This window comes from Cinclus cinclus, chromosome 5, assembly GCF_963662255.1.
Source record: "Cinclus cinclus chromosome 5, bCinCin1.1, whole genome shotgun sequence".
NCBI classification, from domain to species: Eukaryota; Metazoa; Chordata; class Aves; order Passeriformes; family Cinclidae; genus Cinclus; species Cinclus cinclus.
In genome coordinates this window covers 25,788,268-25,803,731 of record NC_085050.1, presented here as the reverse complement: position 1 = coordinate 25,803,731, position 15,464 = coordinate 25,788,268, and the positions used below count along the sequence as shown (strand labels likewise).

Below are 15,464 nucleotides of genomic sequence, written 5' to 3'. Positions count from 1 at the left end.
CTTGGTAAATTTTTTTGTGCCGTAGGTTTTTCAGTTCCCTCCTTCAATTAGAGGAATGCATGCACGCACACACACACAGACACACACATCTATATATGCATGCTAATGTGATTTCTTTAACATACTGTTGGCAGTGTCTTCAGTTAGCTCTGCTGAAGACCATGGACTGTATCATTATGAAATGGCACTAGTCAGCTAAACCAAAAAATTGTTACATTATGGTGTGCTGGGCTCATGGTTGTTGTTATCACCAAGCCAATTCTCATAATTGATTTGGAATTCATGTATGTACCTGATTTTTGAATGGCAGAAGTAAGTCAGAGAATCCAAACAGCTCACCCAGCTGGGAGACAGGTGATGCTGCATTATCTGCTGCCATGGATGAACAATATTGAGTTGGTAGACTTGAAACCTTTGCCAACCATTCGTCGGCAAGATGAAGATGAAGAAGATTCTTTGAAAGACAGGGAAATGATGGTGAACAGTAGGAGATGGCTACGAGGAGAAGGCTGGGGATCACCACAGGCTACAGCTATGGTTCTGAACAATCTGATGTACATGACTGCAAAGGTAAAATTAATTACTTACGTGCTTATCTTGTTTCAGTGGATTGTTGTGTTTAGGATGCAAGAAAATACCATGTGACAAAGCTTTCAAGAGTTACTGTTCATATTTTGGAGGTGTTTTGTGTACCCGAACTATACCCTAAAATTTTGAGGTATTCCAAGAAATACATAATATGTAACATGAATGTTAGAGTAATTGTTATATATAGTAACAGTATATAACTAATGTTTTGCAGCACAGATGTCTAGCTAGATAGTGAATACCAAACTGCCTGTATACCAATGATCTCAAAGTGGAGTTTTGGAACCTGTCTTGATACCAGAGGCTGACTGACTCTCCTTCTTCTTATCATAGCTACTTCCAACAGAGAAGAAGTATTGCTCATATGCAATGCTCCTGCCAGTTCTTGTTATATGAGAATCCTACTGATGAGACATCATGTTTTGAACTGTTCAGTGTCAAAAGCTCTTGTCAGTGTGTGGTCCATGGAGTTTTATTCAGTAGTGTCAGCAGCTGGGAGACTGGGTTAAATTTCACTGAATTGTTAGAGTTGAAAGGGAGCTCTGGAGATCATTAGGACCAACCTCCCTGCCAAGGCAGGGTCACTGTGAGCATGTTACACACGAACTTGTCTAGGTGGGTTTTTGCTCTCCAGAGAAGGAGGCTTCACAACTTCCTTCAGCAGCCTGTTCCAGCGCTATGCCACCCTCAATGGAAATAAATTCTTCTTCACGTTGAGGTGGAGCTTCTTGTGTTTTAGTGTATGCCCATTGTTCCTCGTTCTGCCACTGGGCACCACCAAAAAAAAAGTCTGGCACCATCCTCTTGGCCTTTGAGATATTAATTTGCATTAATGAGACACTCCCCCCTTCCCCCCCAGTCTTCTCTAGACTAAAAAGGGCCAGCTTCCTCAGTCTAATGTATCAATGAAATATATAGTATGTACACATATCTTTCGATATATTTTTATGCATTTATGTCTGTAGAAGGAAACAGCTATTTCCAGGTTGTGTTTTTAAAAATTCATGTGAAAGACTCATTCAAGAGCATTAAAAAGGCAACAGTTTCCTATAAGATTTATGTCTCTTTCTTCTAGAGCCTGTTTCACTTGATCAGTATGGATCACTTCTGGGTACAATATTCTGTGATAGAGTTTTCAGGACATATATTTATTTTGTTTTCTAGTATGGTGATGAAGTGGCTTGGTCAGAGATAGAAAATGTCTGGACTACTTTGGCAGACAGTTGGCCAAAGAATCTGAAGATAATTTTGCACTTCTTGATCAGTATTTGTGGAGTGAATAGTGAACCCAGCCTTTTGCCTTATGTGAGTATGTGACAGATCTCTCATTGGTGCTTATTATTATTTTAAAAATTAGTAGTATGTCTAGCAGCGAAAATCACTAAACAAAAATGTCAGGTAGGATTTAATAAATAAATAATATAGAACAGAACTGTGAAATGTCAAAAAGAAATTATATCAGAATACATTAATTTCAGTGTTGATCTCAGGTGCTGCTAAAACCTATGTAAGAGAATCTTCTGCTTAAATAATGTTCATAAGACATGCTTTCAGACTTTCTTGTCAGAAGACTGGAACCCAGAAGATTTACTTTCCTACTCTCGTGGTATGTTTCTCATACTTGCTGCTACTGACAGCTCGGAAAGCAACTTTAGTAGCTTTTAAAAGTAGAGTAAGTTTCATGTATCCTTGCTTACAGTGCAGGTAGATACTGGTTCTAACAAATTGTGGTATTCAAATCTCTTCCTATAAATGTGTGTATATATCTTTTTTTATGGCAGGTAAAGAAAGTCATTGTTTATTTGGGTAGAGACAAAACAATGCAACTACTAGAAGAGCTGGTGAGTGAGCTTCAGCTTACAGATCCTGTCAGTTCAGGAGTCACCCATATGGATAATCCACCATATTACCGCATTACATCCAGTTACAAAATCCCCTCTGTCACTTCAGGTAAGCATTTACTGACTTAACTAACTTAAACTGTTATTAATGTCAATTATAAACATGCTGATATTAGTGAGTTATGCTACTGGATCGAATTTGTAAATATTCAATAGGAATGCAAGATTCTGTTTCTAAAAATAAGGTTAAAAGTTTGTTTTACAAGATCTGCAGTTTTTGGTGTACCCAGAGTTCTTACTGAAGATCATCTGATAGGTTCCCAAGGGACAGGTTTGTCCTAATCTATGCATCAGACTTTGTCTGTGTTCAGACCTTGTACTGTTTACCCTAACTATATAACTTTTATGTCTAGTCAGTCAAACCATGGGGAAAATGTATATAATTGTAAATCCATCAAAGTTGTTATATTTTAAGTTCTGTTACAGACACAGACTGCATTCATAGGAATTGTTTCAAGAGGATTTAAGTTCACTTACTTAGGAAAATTTATCTAGAAATTATTAATGATAAATCAATCATCAAAAATCCCCCAAAGTGATGAAGATACCGAAAGTGTCTACCTCATGCTTCAATCCAAGAGCATGCTGAGATAAGTGGGGAAAAGCTGTCTTGTTTTGGTGGAGTATCCATCTATCAAATTGAGCTGCAAAAGACACGGATGTGGGGAGGATATCTAAGCAAGGCCTTAACTTTTGTGCTGCAAATTTCTCAATGTTATGAAGCAGCCTGGACCTCTCACATGGTGTTATCTGGATCACAAGATGATTGGCGTTGGCACTTTTTTCTTGAAAGTATTTTAAAAATATGATAAGAAATCTCAGGCTCTTGCGCTTTAATTTAAAATAGCAAAGGCTGGAAGGGTGCAAAATTGCTTCCAGTTGTGGCTGTCAGTTCAGTGTGATGCTTGAAAATTTCTCCTAAAAGCCAATTGTTAAAAGCTTCACCACAAGATATTAGGTTTTAATTCTTAATTTGTTTGTGGTTTGAATTAACTGGCTAACAAAGTCCAACTATATTTACAGATTATTATGAGGTGTATAATGCAGGAAAATAGGAAATAGGTCTCTAGACTGCTTACAAAACTTTCTACTTAATTTACATTGAGGAGTTAAGATATTCTAGAATAGATTATTTTTATTTTTTCCAGTTGGTGAAATTATGGTGGCACTTCACAATCTTTTATTGCACACAAAAGTATTTTGTATGGCTCATTTTGTATTTGTGCCAAATGCTGTAAAATAAACCTGATTAGGGCTCTGGGCAAGGACCAGTAAATAAAGGTGATCATGCTTAAGATTCCTCTTCCTTTTTATCGACCAACCTTTTTCCTTGTCCATAATTCACAGGTACCACTTCTAGTAGCAATACAATGGTGGCTCCCACAGACGGAAACCCTGACAGTAAACACATGAAAGACAGTATTGAAGAGAAGTAAGTATCTCCTGAAAGAGCAGTTATTAGTTGAATTACAGGAATTCCTGCTAGCTACTGTAAATACTCCCATCTCAGGAGCTCCAGGTATGTCTATATTGCAGGCATTACATTCCATGTAATGTCATACATGTCAATGGAACTGGAATACTGTTTGGGATTAGCAGTAGCAGCCTCAATTGTAGTTTGAACTCCAGTCCCAGTAGGCATCATATTGCTACAGCTATATTGGTTTTGGGGCCTGAAGTAGCTACTATTACACTGTACTGTGTATGTTCACATGAGAGCAATTGTACTGTAATACGGGGTTGGTGAGACACTGGAACACATTGCCCAGAGAACTGGATGCCCCATCTCTGGAAGTGTTCAAGGCCAGGCTGGATAGGGCTCTGAGCAACCTGGTCTAGTGGAAGGTTCCTGCCCATGTAGGGAGGTTGGAACCAGATGATCTTTAAAGTCCCTTCCAACCTAAGTCATTCTGTGATTTTATGACTTGAAAATTGGTTTATTACCTCACTGGAAATGAACAGTGCCTATGTGTTGCAAGCTAGTTTATTTTCCCTAACTGGGGTATTTGGATACCTGGTATCTGTGTCAAGATACCTTACACATAACTTTAAAACAGATTTCTCCCTCTCTAATTTTTGAGCTATTTAATCATAATCTTTTGGAGAAATTTGGCAGACACTTACTGTGTCTTTTTCACCAGACTGAGGCTGATGAAAAGCAAACGGTTGATATACGCTTAGTCTGGCTGTGTACTTGGAGCTCAGCAGTAACAGACTGTGGGCATGCTGTCACTTTGTGTTAATATGGATAGCAAACCTTCAGGGGAAAAGGGAGTGGAGACTTTGTAATTAGCATGAGCAAAAGAGTGCACATATGTCATTACTGTAGAGTAGCAACTATGTCATAAGTTCGCAAATGAGTTTCTGACAGCTTCAGAGCTTTAATAATTACAGTTCTGATGTGATTTCCCAGCTGAACACTTTCTTTCCTTCTTTAGGATAATTATGTCAATATATTTAGAATAGTAAATATATTGGTAGAGGCAACCCCAGTACTAAAAATTAAGTTGAGGTGAGCTGTATAATAGTAACTCACAGAAACCTGGAATGCAAGATGCCTTTCAGAATTCAGCCTAGCAAGGCACAGACAAGCCCTTGGCTGCTATGGGGGCTTAAGCTGAAGAAACTTGTAAAGTAATGAAGGCAGCTTTGTGAGATTTTTTGGCATATACTGTAGGGTTGTCTTAAACCTCCCCAGGGTATATGTTTCTTGATAAGATGTACTCTTTACATCTTGGACTTGCCAGGAGGAGAGAATTTTAAAAACTTATGTAGAAACAGTTTGGAAATGATGCATTTAGCACTCTCATTTCTCTGATTTTTTTAATAGTATATCAGATCAGCAACATAGGATCTTGGACACTGTGAGTGTGTACATGCTTATGTCTCTGCCAGATCACATATAGATTTCCTTATTTTGTTCAAAAGTGAGAAGAACTTATGTAAAATGGTAACAAATATTTTAATGTGCTTAAATGTTAGTGAAAATGATGGAACAGAAACACAATTTATAGTGGATGATCTCTTTGAATCTCCTGTCTGGTATTGCTACACAAGGTATGTCTTACCTGGCTGAGGTGCTTTGGCTCATGTTGTTTATCCTTGTAAGATGAAATGTTTTTTATATAGGAGTTTTGCTGAAATACAGTTTTACAGTTTTACATTAATCAGAGACCCTGATTAATGTTTGTTACAGAATGTCAGTTCCTAATTTTGCTTTATTTGCCCCAACAGCTACGCACACCTAGACATCTACAGCGGGCTGAACAGCAACTTAAACCGCCAGCACCACAGACTGGAATCTCGCTACAGCAGCAGCTCTGGAGGATCATATGAAGAGGAAAAAAGTAATATTCTTGATTTTAAAATATTTCTATGAATAGCACACAGAATTTTCACAAGTTAATACTATTACTGAAGGTTGTGGAACATAAATAAGTATTATCAAGTGTTTCTTGCATAAACCTATTAAAATTAGGATTTTTTCATCTTTTTCTATCTTACTACTGCTATTGAAGTCTAGCATACATTTGACTGCAATAAAATATGCAAGGAAGATAATATGCTTTGTTCTTTTTGTTGTCCTCTGGAATGAGTTGTGAACATCTTCCTAAATTAAATGGTTTAACTCTATTTCCTTTGACAGTTAGGCACAAGAAACAGATGATCAGGATGAAGATGAGATTTTAAATAAGAAGTTTTTTAAAAAAAGAAAATTACAAGTAATTGTTCTTTTAAAGGATAGCATTCCTTGGCTTATTTTAAAAAGGGTACTAAACTTTTTTGAAGCCATAGCAAAAGAAAATATACCAGGGGCAAAGGATCTCTTTATGTACATCTAATTTCCAAGATTGTTTTGAAAACGTGTTTTGGGTTATTTTTCGTGATCTATGTTTTGTTTTTTCTGAGACGCAGAGGTATGGAAAGAGGTAAAAATTTCTCTTGAAGCTCCATTATGCTTTTGGAAAGATTTCCGAAACAGAGGCTTATTAACTGTGGCTCCTTCCCTACTAATGCCTAAGATACAAATCACCATGGCAGTGCTGGGGAACACCAAACATGATCATGTAATCGGGCAAAAAAGAGGATTGTGGTCAGACAGTAAATGATGTGTTACCTTAGTGGGTTCTGTGTGCTTGGTAGAACAGCTGTTTGACTGAAACTCCTGTTTCAGCTAACAGGTTGTTAGTACTTTAAATGGCTTTGTACTTCATCCTGCATGGAATAATCAGATCTATTTCGATCATGCTAGTGGTCCCACAGACTTAGGTTTCACTCAATTTTTTATTGACCATTGATTTTGATACTGTTTAAGTTGTTTGGGTATGTTACAGCACACGGTACAACTCTGCCTGTTCCTTAAATTTGTTGTGTGACTGAACAGCTGGAGGTAAACTACTGCATTTTGAGCTTTAGATGTCAGTATAGAACTCATCCTGTCCATGCTGTATTGAAGCAACAGGAGTCCATTAGCATCTTTTGGTGCCCTCCTTAATCAATGACTGAAGTTTTGCACAATGTGAAGATTAAAGTGACTGTGGTTCTTACTGCCTCTGTCAAGGAGGTGAAACCTAATGTCCTCTACAGAGATTGTTGTAAGGGCTGGGCATTCTAATGCAGAATCTGCTAAACTTTGAGTCAGTTACAGTTTAGTGGCTTCTGTCAGCCAGAATGTTTATTACTGCATGGATGGGCATTATCCAGAATCATAGCTGGAATCAGTTTCAGATTTGTTTGTTGTTTGTTATAGCAACAAGAGTATCCTAAACTAGATGATGTTTCACATCTTCCATCAGTAAGAAGTTTGTGACTTCCTGTGGAGAAGATAATAATGAGCTGATACATGTGTGAACATCTGAAACTTCTGCAGCTGTACTTCCAAGCAGAGCTGGTAGAATCACTGAGATACCGACCTGTTGAGGCAGTTTCCTTGTTTCTAGTCTTGACTGATAGTTCTGAAGACCAAAAGAAACTTAAGCCAGAAGAGTATTTTGGGTGTGTTAACACAGTATACTCTCATATCAAACAGCTGATGTTCTTCTTGCACTTTTGAAGCTTGCTTAATAAAAAATTAAATGTCTTTCTGTGCTTTCTTGACAAATTTAGTGATTTTCTGAGCAATAACTTTTATCAGCCAGTGGGATTGGGCTGTGCTGTTGTAAAAAGTGGCAATTTCCAAGTTACCCATGGATCAGGCCAGCATTATCTGGCACACAGCACTAGTGGAGTTTTACTGTGAGACCTATAAAGATGTACTTTTGAGGAATACTTCCTTAGACTACAGTGAAATGCTCTTCAAGATGAGTTCAGTGAAATCTTAGGACCCAGCCTTAACTCCCTATCTGGCATGGGGTTTGAAATTCAAGGAAATAACACCAGATCACATTGCCTTTTATCATAGTTTTGATCAACCTGTTCCAAAACATCTTTGCTCTGTTATGTGTGTAACTTCTGTAGAATCCCTATACTAAAAGAAATACCCACTTAAAAAAAAACCAACCTGTCTAAGTACTGTTGTTTACATCTGGCTCCCCTTCCCTTCTCCTAGATCTCAGCTTTGCAAGAACTTAAAAAAATATTTCTTCAGAAGACTAACACACAGAAATATGCATTGTAATATATTTCTGATTTAATTTTCTGTTGTGTTAGGTGATTCGATGCCTCTGTATTCCAACTGGCGTTTGAAGGTGATGGAGCACAATCAAGGAGAGCCTCTCCCTTTCCCACCTTCTGGAGGTTGCTGGTCACCACTGGTGGATTACTTGCCTGAAACTTCTCCTCCGGGCATGTCACTTCACAGGTAGCTGTTTTGGCAATGCCAGTGGCAGTTCATTATGTTGTCATTTGTGTTGCACAAATGCAATAATTTGAACACAGCAGATTAAAGGGCAGCTGATAATACATTTGTTTTCTGTGGGTTTACTCACAGGTCTAGCAATTTAAGATTACTCAGCCTTTTAATCTGCTTCTATTTTTGTTAATAATGTTCATCTTTTCCCTTATAATGCAGCTTTGTGAATGTTTATAGACTGAAGAAGCATATGAAGCTCGTTTCAGCTCTTTATGAAGTTCTTGTTACATTCTTCTAACATACTATTTTTTTTTTTGTTTTAGATGCAATATAGCAGTGATTCTTTTGACTGATTTGATAGTTGACCACAGTGTAAAGGTGGAATGGGGAGGATACTTGCATCTTTTGCTTCATGCAATTTTTATAGGTAACTGACTTCTTACAGAAATACTTGTAGTAAACTGAGGGATTCCCAGCTGCTCTTATTGATATTGAAATTAATTTTTGCCATTGTATTGAATTCCCATTAATTTGATAATTTTTATAGTATTTTAAATAATTCAATTAAATGTGTTTCAGCTTAATTAGTATAATTAAGATTTTTTTTTGATGTTGTTTTAAGGCACTTTCTTTGGGAGTCACTTTTACCTCTTGTAGAAGACAACAGTAAAATTCAACTTTTTTTCTGTTTCTAAGTGTAATAATTTTCATACAGAGCACAGATTAAGTTCTTACTTAAAACTCTTTTTACTTAAAATTACTTTGGGATTATCAGATATGTTTTAGTCTGATAAATGTAGTTTGTTTAAACTGTATGTTGTTGTTTCGCTTTTGAAGCACTGAAATAAATCCTGTTTAGAGAATTCTATATCTGTTATTTGGTAAAGTATAACAGACCAATTTGGATACTGCTATTTTTAAAATAATGTGATTCAGCATGTCCTTTGAATATCATAAAACCTTGCTGTTTTCCTTTTGTGTTAGGTTTTGACCATGGTCACCGTGAAGTCTACGAGCATTGTAAACGACTACTTTTGCATCTACTGATAGTGATGGGCTCTGGCAGCAATGTGCAGTCTGTTGCTTCTGTCCTACTCAGAAACAGAGAGTTCAATGAGTCCAGGGTGCTTACTGTCAAGCAAACTACCCATTTAGATTACACTTTTACAGGTATGCTTTTGATTTATTACATGTTGCTTTGTTAAAAGAGGAAGTTACCTCTTCTTACAGGCATTATTAACGTTTCTGTTGTTTATAATATTTTCCTGAGGCCTTGGCATTAAAATGTTTTTAACTGGATTTTAATGAAGTTAAAATGAACAGGAATTCTCGTTTGCACTTCGTGCTCACTCATCAAAGTAGGGAGCACAGCTGAATGATGAAGAGTAGTGGAAATCAAAGAGGGAGCTCTATGCTTTAGAACTTTAATACAGAAGTTTTTATGATGCCTTTGAAAATAAAAACCAAGAAGATACATCTCTTACTTGTTTATAGCATGTTAAAATTTCCAGGTTTTTTGAGCTGTGATTTTGTTCTCTATTGGCTATCAGAATTTTTTTTGAGATACTACTTTTTAATATTCACCTTAACTTCACAATATTGCAATGATACAGTACACTTCATACTTCTGTGTATCTCTTTATGAAGGGAATATTCTGATGGTGAGACTGTATTGTAGTTTGTGTTGACATACTTGGGTTTTTTATAAATTTAGTATTTCATATTATTTCAGTAGGTGGCAGCATATTGCCATACAATTTTTTGTTCTATTTCGTTCACATCAGCAATTACTTAGCAAAAGTAGTCATCTACTTTGTGGATTTGGCTTTTCCTAGCAATGAGGAATTAAATTCCACTTTGTATAGTGGAAGGATTATTTTATATTAATCTGTTTGGCAGAACTTTAATGGTGCATCTACTCAGTGGCATATACAAACCATTCCCTTCCTAATCTTTAAGGTATTAGATAAAACTGTCTAAACATGACACAGTAAAACAAAGATGTCTGATAGAAACTAGAATAAGGTCAGCATCAAACATTTCCATCTGAGGATTAGGATAAAGTGTTTACAGGTTTGCACGCCTAGCAAAAAATTGGACAAGCTGATTTTAAATTTTATTTGAGCTGGCTAAGCTCAAATACCCCAGTCCAAATTCTGTGGTTCTATAGTGAAAATTTGTGGTGGGTCAGTGTGTCTTATGCTTATTTAAGTACAAGAGTTACAGTCAAGGGCCCTGACAGTTTTCCTTGGTAGTTTACTTTGTCTCAGACCCTCACAGATGGATAGACTGTGAGGAGTCACTGCAGTTGTATTTTATTGCCACATGATTCTTGATATGGAAGAGAAAAATCTTCTGGTCACAAGATCAGGCTAAATTCAGAGAAACTTTGTACAGCCACAAGGGCTCTGCTTCGAGTCCATTCAGTAGATTCTACTTAGTGTTCACTGATTTCAAGTACTGTCAGTTACACTGCTACTGGGTTTTAACAAAAAATATCTGCTCATCAGTAGGAAATAGTCTGTAGAATTTTTTAAATTAAGTTGAGATGCCTCAGAAGCTGATGAGCTCTCAAACTATTAGTAAAAATTAAGGATAATACAGGGGTTTTAACAAGGGATCTAGCAGTTCCCAATTAAAGTTCATGTAAGTCAAATCAATTTGCATATATAAGACTGGTTGATTTTACTGAAATTATTGCATCCATTAATTTATTCTAAGTATTCTCATTACATTTACTAAGTTGCTGATCTTTTTAGAGGGCTATTTCTTATTTTTATATATTTAATATCAACTGTCAACTTAAAAGTGCATAAATATCTTGTCTCAATTTCAGCAGGTGTTCATGATTTTATACCTGATTACCAGCCCTCCCCAATGACAGACTCAGGGCTTAGTTCAAGTTCTACCTCTTCTAGCATCAGTTTAGGAAATACAAGTGCTGCCATTTCTCAACTGCACAACACAATCCTCAATGAGGTTGACATTTCAGTAGAGCAGGATGAAAAAGTGAAAACTCTTATAGAATTTATTACCTCAAGGTAAGATTTCAGTTTTTATTTTTGTTAAAACATGTGTTTTGTGGGAAAATGGCAAACTTCCTGTTATTTAGCATTATGTTGTCTAATTCTGTGTCTGTTTTATCACCAAAGTAACTGTTTTTATGTGATACACATATGAAAATCTCTAACTTTCCAACACTTCCAGAGAATTTGGACCACCCTTTCAAGTCCTGACTGTTTAAAAGTATTTTGCCATGTTTTATTCTGAATTAGGGCAGGAATGCATCGAGATGAATAGGGAGCTGCAAGATCTGTGTGCTGTTTGAGGATTGCCTGGTAGTAGAGAGCTGTCTATTCTAAAATGAGGAATTTATTGCAAAGGACATCTGTAAAATCATCCAAATTTGTGCAGTTTGTATGATGGTTTATATTAAGCTTTCAAGATGGTGTAAATCTGAAATCCTACCTGTTTCTCCGTGCTTTTGATACTTTTTTTTTACCTCAGCCTAAATTTATAACAGTGTGGTGTATTGATGGAAATGGGAAGAAAGGAAGTTAGGAAGTGCATAGTGGTGGTGGTTGTACTAGTTCTTTCTTAGAGACCCAACTATTGCACAGTAACTATACCTGAGAACATCTCTTCCATCTTCTTACCCACTTATTTCAATTGGAACTGATACATTGCTTTTCATTTCGTCTTAACTTCTTGTATATTGGATAATACTGGTCAGCTGTCAAAATTCTTTGCAATTCATGCCTGCACTACTAGATGGTTTCTTTTATGTGGTACAGAGTAGATTCTTTTGCAATTAACCTTAAGGTTCAAATTTCATTTAAATAATATTAAGGACAATGGCTATGTGTTATATTCTGTTAACTCTCTTTTTGTATTTTTTAGGAAAAGAGGCCCACTCTGGAATCATGAAGATGTTTCAGCCAAAAACCCTAATATAAAGAGTGCTGAACAGTTAACTGTGTTTTTAAAGCATGTGGTATCTATATTTAAACAGTCTAGCTCAGGTATGTTAGAAAACAGACAATACATGACTGAATGTGCAAGACTGCAAACTAAATAAATACTTTTTAATACATATAAACCCATAGGTTATGTATAAAACCACTCTAGGTAATTACTGCTTCTAAATAATAGGTTTTCTTGTATATTGCTCACTTCAGATTATGTTTCTGTTACAACAGATTTAAATATAATCTTCTAGGAATTAGATAAAATATCTTACTAATTTCTTGTGAACAGTTAATATTCAATTCATAAATGTTTTATTGTCTGCAAGCCTCTCTAGCATTAAATATTGGGAACACATGTTTATATTCCTATAAAGATTTTTGAGACTAATAGTTCTTGAGAGAAATGTAGAGGATATGAGAATATTTTAATTTTAGGAATGACTTTGGCAATTTACTCTTCAGTAAATTCGGGTTGACTTGTTTTTTATAAAGCAGTGTTGCTTGAATTTTTTTTTTTTTTTTTTTTGCTTTAATAGGAGGATATCAGTTGGAGCATCGTCTCAGTGAAGTTGCTTTGCAAACCGCGCTTTCCTGCTCCTCTCGCCATTATGCTGGGAGGTCCTTTCAGATTTTCAGAGCTCTGAAGCAGCCTCTCACCCCATCCACACTTTCTGATGTTCTCTCCAGATTAGTAGAAACTGTTGGAGATGCAGGAGAAGAAGCTCAGGTAATTCAGATTTTGCCCCCACTTTACTAAAAAGCTAAATCTGCCTAAATTATGTGCGTGCATTATTAGGTCAATGACAGCAAAATTTGAAATCATTGCTTTATTAAGTTGCTTTTTATTTTTAAGTATTTTAAACATCAAAACAGTTTTAATCATGACATTTCCTGAATTTCACCTAATTAACTGAGGAAAAGTTGTGCACATTCTCTTCTACAGCAATAGGCCCTTTCAGAGAGTTTGATACATCTGTTTCCTGTAGACACCACTTCATTCATTGTTAGACAATACTGAGATCAGCCATATAAGAAATTATTTAGGTTTTCTTGTGTGAAGAACCTTACCTGATAAAGTGATAACAATCATTCAACTTAGTGTCACTGTAAATCTTAAGAATGTATCTGATCTTTTAATACTTCATAATGAGTCTGAATTACTTCATCCTTCAATCCATCCTTAAAAACAATGCAAACTGGAATTCATTCAGTAAATGCTTATAAATAAATGGAAGTTTTTCCTTGTCTTGAAGCTATACTGCTAACTTGCTGTCTCATGAGGATTGTGTTCTAATTGAAGTATGAAATAATTTAGATACTGATTTTATATTTTTATATTACTACTCAGTAGATTTTCTGTGATCTTCCTTGTGCATACTGCATAATTTATAATTATGGCCTGTGGCTTTCCCCAGGGTTTCGTCATAGAGCTGCTTTTGACTTTAGAATCTGCTATTGATACATTGGCTGAAACCATGAAGCATTATGATCTGCTTTCTGCCCTTTCTCAGTAAGTTCTTTTATTGGTTAATCTTTTTGTACATTTGAATTGTTAAAAATCTGTATTATAAATGTAAGGAAATAATTTCTTGTCATCTTCGCAGAATAATTGTATCCATATAGAAAAATTGCTTTCTCTGATATGTTTTTATCATTCTGCCTCAAGCAAAACTTGTAAGAATCTAGATTTCCTGAAAAGGACATCTTACTGCCTTTCTGATTTACCCTCTTGGGTTCAGTTTTTTTTTGTTAAAAAGGTATTTTCTATAAGGAGTTTCTTATGGCTCAGTTTTGCAATATTGTCAGTTCTTTTTAAACTTCTTGAATTTAAAGGCTCTGAAAATGTTGATCGTTCTTAGGCCTCAGGTTTGTTGTCCATATATAAGAAGTGTAATTGAGCAGTCTGTCTCATTTGTTTGTCTCATTACAGTTTGAGTAGTTACCTTGATGAATTTTTATCAAACTAAAAAAAAAAAAAAAATCCCTAAATGTACAGACATCTGTATTTATTTGACTTCCTCACAAAGTTTTTGAAAACACTGCGATTGCTAGGAATGCATTCAGTTTCTCATTATCAGAATGCAAAGGTGGTGAGTTTCCTAGGTCAGGTACCTCTGACAAATACGTGGTAATAATTGTATTAATTTGTTCATTTATCTACTTTTATCACGTCTTTAAATAATTTGGGATGCTAGATCATCACTTACACATAGTCTTTTACATGCTATGGGCTAATTTTTCTGATTTTGCTGTAATTTTTATGGTATTCTGGGATTGTAACAGATTTGGTAGAAGAGATAACAGGATGCTGCAGTCTTGTTCTTATTCTATAAGGATATTTTAATAGATACAGAAATCCTGTATTTACATGTATTATAATACTCTTAGAGTGATGAACCGGAGTATTCACTGCATGTATATGTGATTAGTGTAATATCTTTTTTCTTTCTTCCCTTTTTCTAAACTCTCTGTTACTAAAGTATTTTGCATGTAACATTGTGTAATACTGATTTTCATTTTAGAACCTCATACCACGATTCTGTAATGGGAAACAAGTATGCAGCTAATAGGAAAAGCACTGGACAGATAAATCTAAGCACAAGTCCCATTAATAGCAGCAGTTGTTTGGGATACTACAGCAATACAAGGAGTAATTCCTTGAGACTGAATTTAATCAGTGAGCGGAGAGGTGACCGGCGACGGAGCAACACACTGGATATAATGGATGGAAGGATAAATCATGGTGGAAGTTTGGCAAGGACTAGAAGCCTTTCCTCCCTAAGGGAGGGAGGGATGTATGATGTGCAGCCCACTACTGATCCTGTCAACTTGATGGCCACCATATTTTGGATTGCAGCTTCGTTGCTGGAGTCAGATTATGAGTATGAATACCTTCTGGCTCTCAAGCTACTCAACAAGCTTCTTATTCACATGCCTCTGGATAAATCGGACAGTCGGGAAAAGATAGAAGAGGTGCAGAATAAACTGAAATGGAATAATTTTCCTGGCCTTCAGCAGCTTTTCCTGAAAGGCTTTACTTCAGCCTCTACACAAGAAATGACAGTTCATCTCCTTAGTAAACTCATCACAATTTCCCGGCACGCTTTGGTGGATCCTTCTCAGTTAGCAGGTATCTTTAATAAACATGCGATAAAAATTTTATTTTTTCGTCAAATTAAGTGGAGTCAAATTCAGTAGTAATTGTGCATTTGCCTT

The 15,464-nt window shown here is 36.0% G+C and overlaps 1 protein-coding gene across 9 annotated transcripts in view; it reads left to right on the top strand.

The window, feature by feature from the left end:
* The window catches only part of FRYL (FRY like transcription coactivator), a 133,795-nt gene that overhangs the window by 83,000 nt on the left and 35,331 nt on the right, over positions 1 to 15,464 (top strand). For 8 of the 9 annotated variants that reach the window (XM_062492759.1, XM_062492758.1, XM_062492757.1 and 5 more), the window contains 13 exons: positions 311 to 570; positions 1,753 to 1,893; positions 2,370 to 2,538; positions 3,837 to 3,921; positions 5,724 to 5,836; positions 8,139 to 8,289; positions 8,604 to 8,707; positions 9,265 to 9,450; positions 11,117 to 11,321; positions 12,181 to 12,302; positions 12,785 to 12,975; positions 13,664 to 13,758; positions 14,771 to 15,378. In XM_062492759.1, coding sequence (XP_062348743.1) covers positions 311 to 570; positions 1,753 to 1,893; positions 2,370 to 2,538; positions 3,837 to 3,921; positions 5,724 to 5,836; positions 8,139 to 8,289; positions 8,604 to 8,707; positions 9,265 to 9,450; positions 11,117 to 11,321; positions 12,181 to 12,302; positions 12,785 to 12,975; positions 13,664 to 13,758; positions 14,771 to 15,378 — 2,430 coding nt within the window. The remainder of the gene's footprint in view (positions 1 to 310; positions 571 to 1,752; positions 1,894 to 2,369; positions 2,539 to 3,836; positions 3,922 to 5,723; positions 5,837 to 8,138; positions 8,290 to 8,603; positions 8,708 to 9,264; positions 9,451 to 11,116; positions 11,322 to 12,180; positions 12,303 to 12,784; positions 12,976 to 13,663; positions 13,759 to 14,770; positions 15,379 to 15,464) is intronic. The other variant, XM_062492756.1, reaches the window with a different exon arrangement.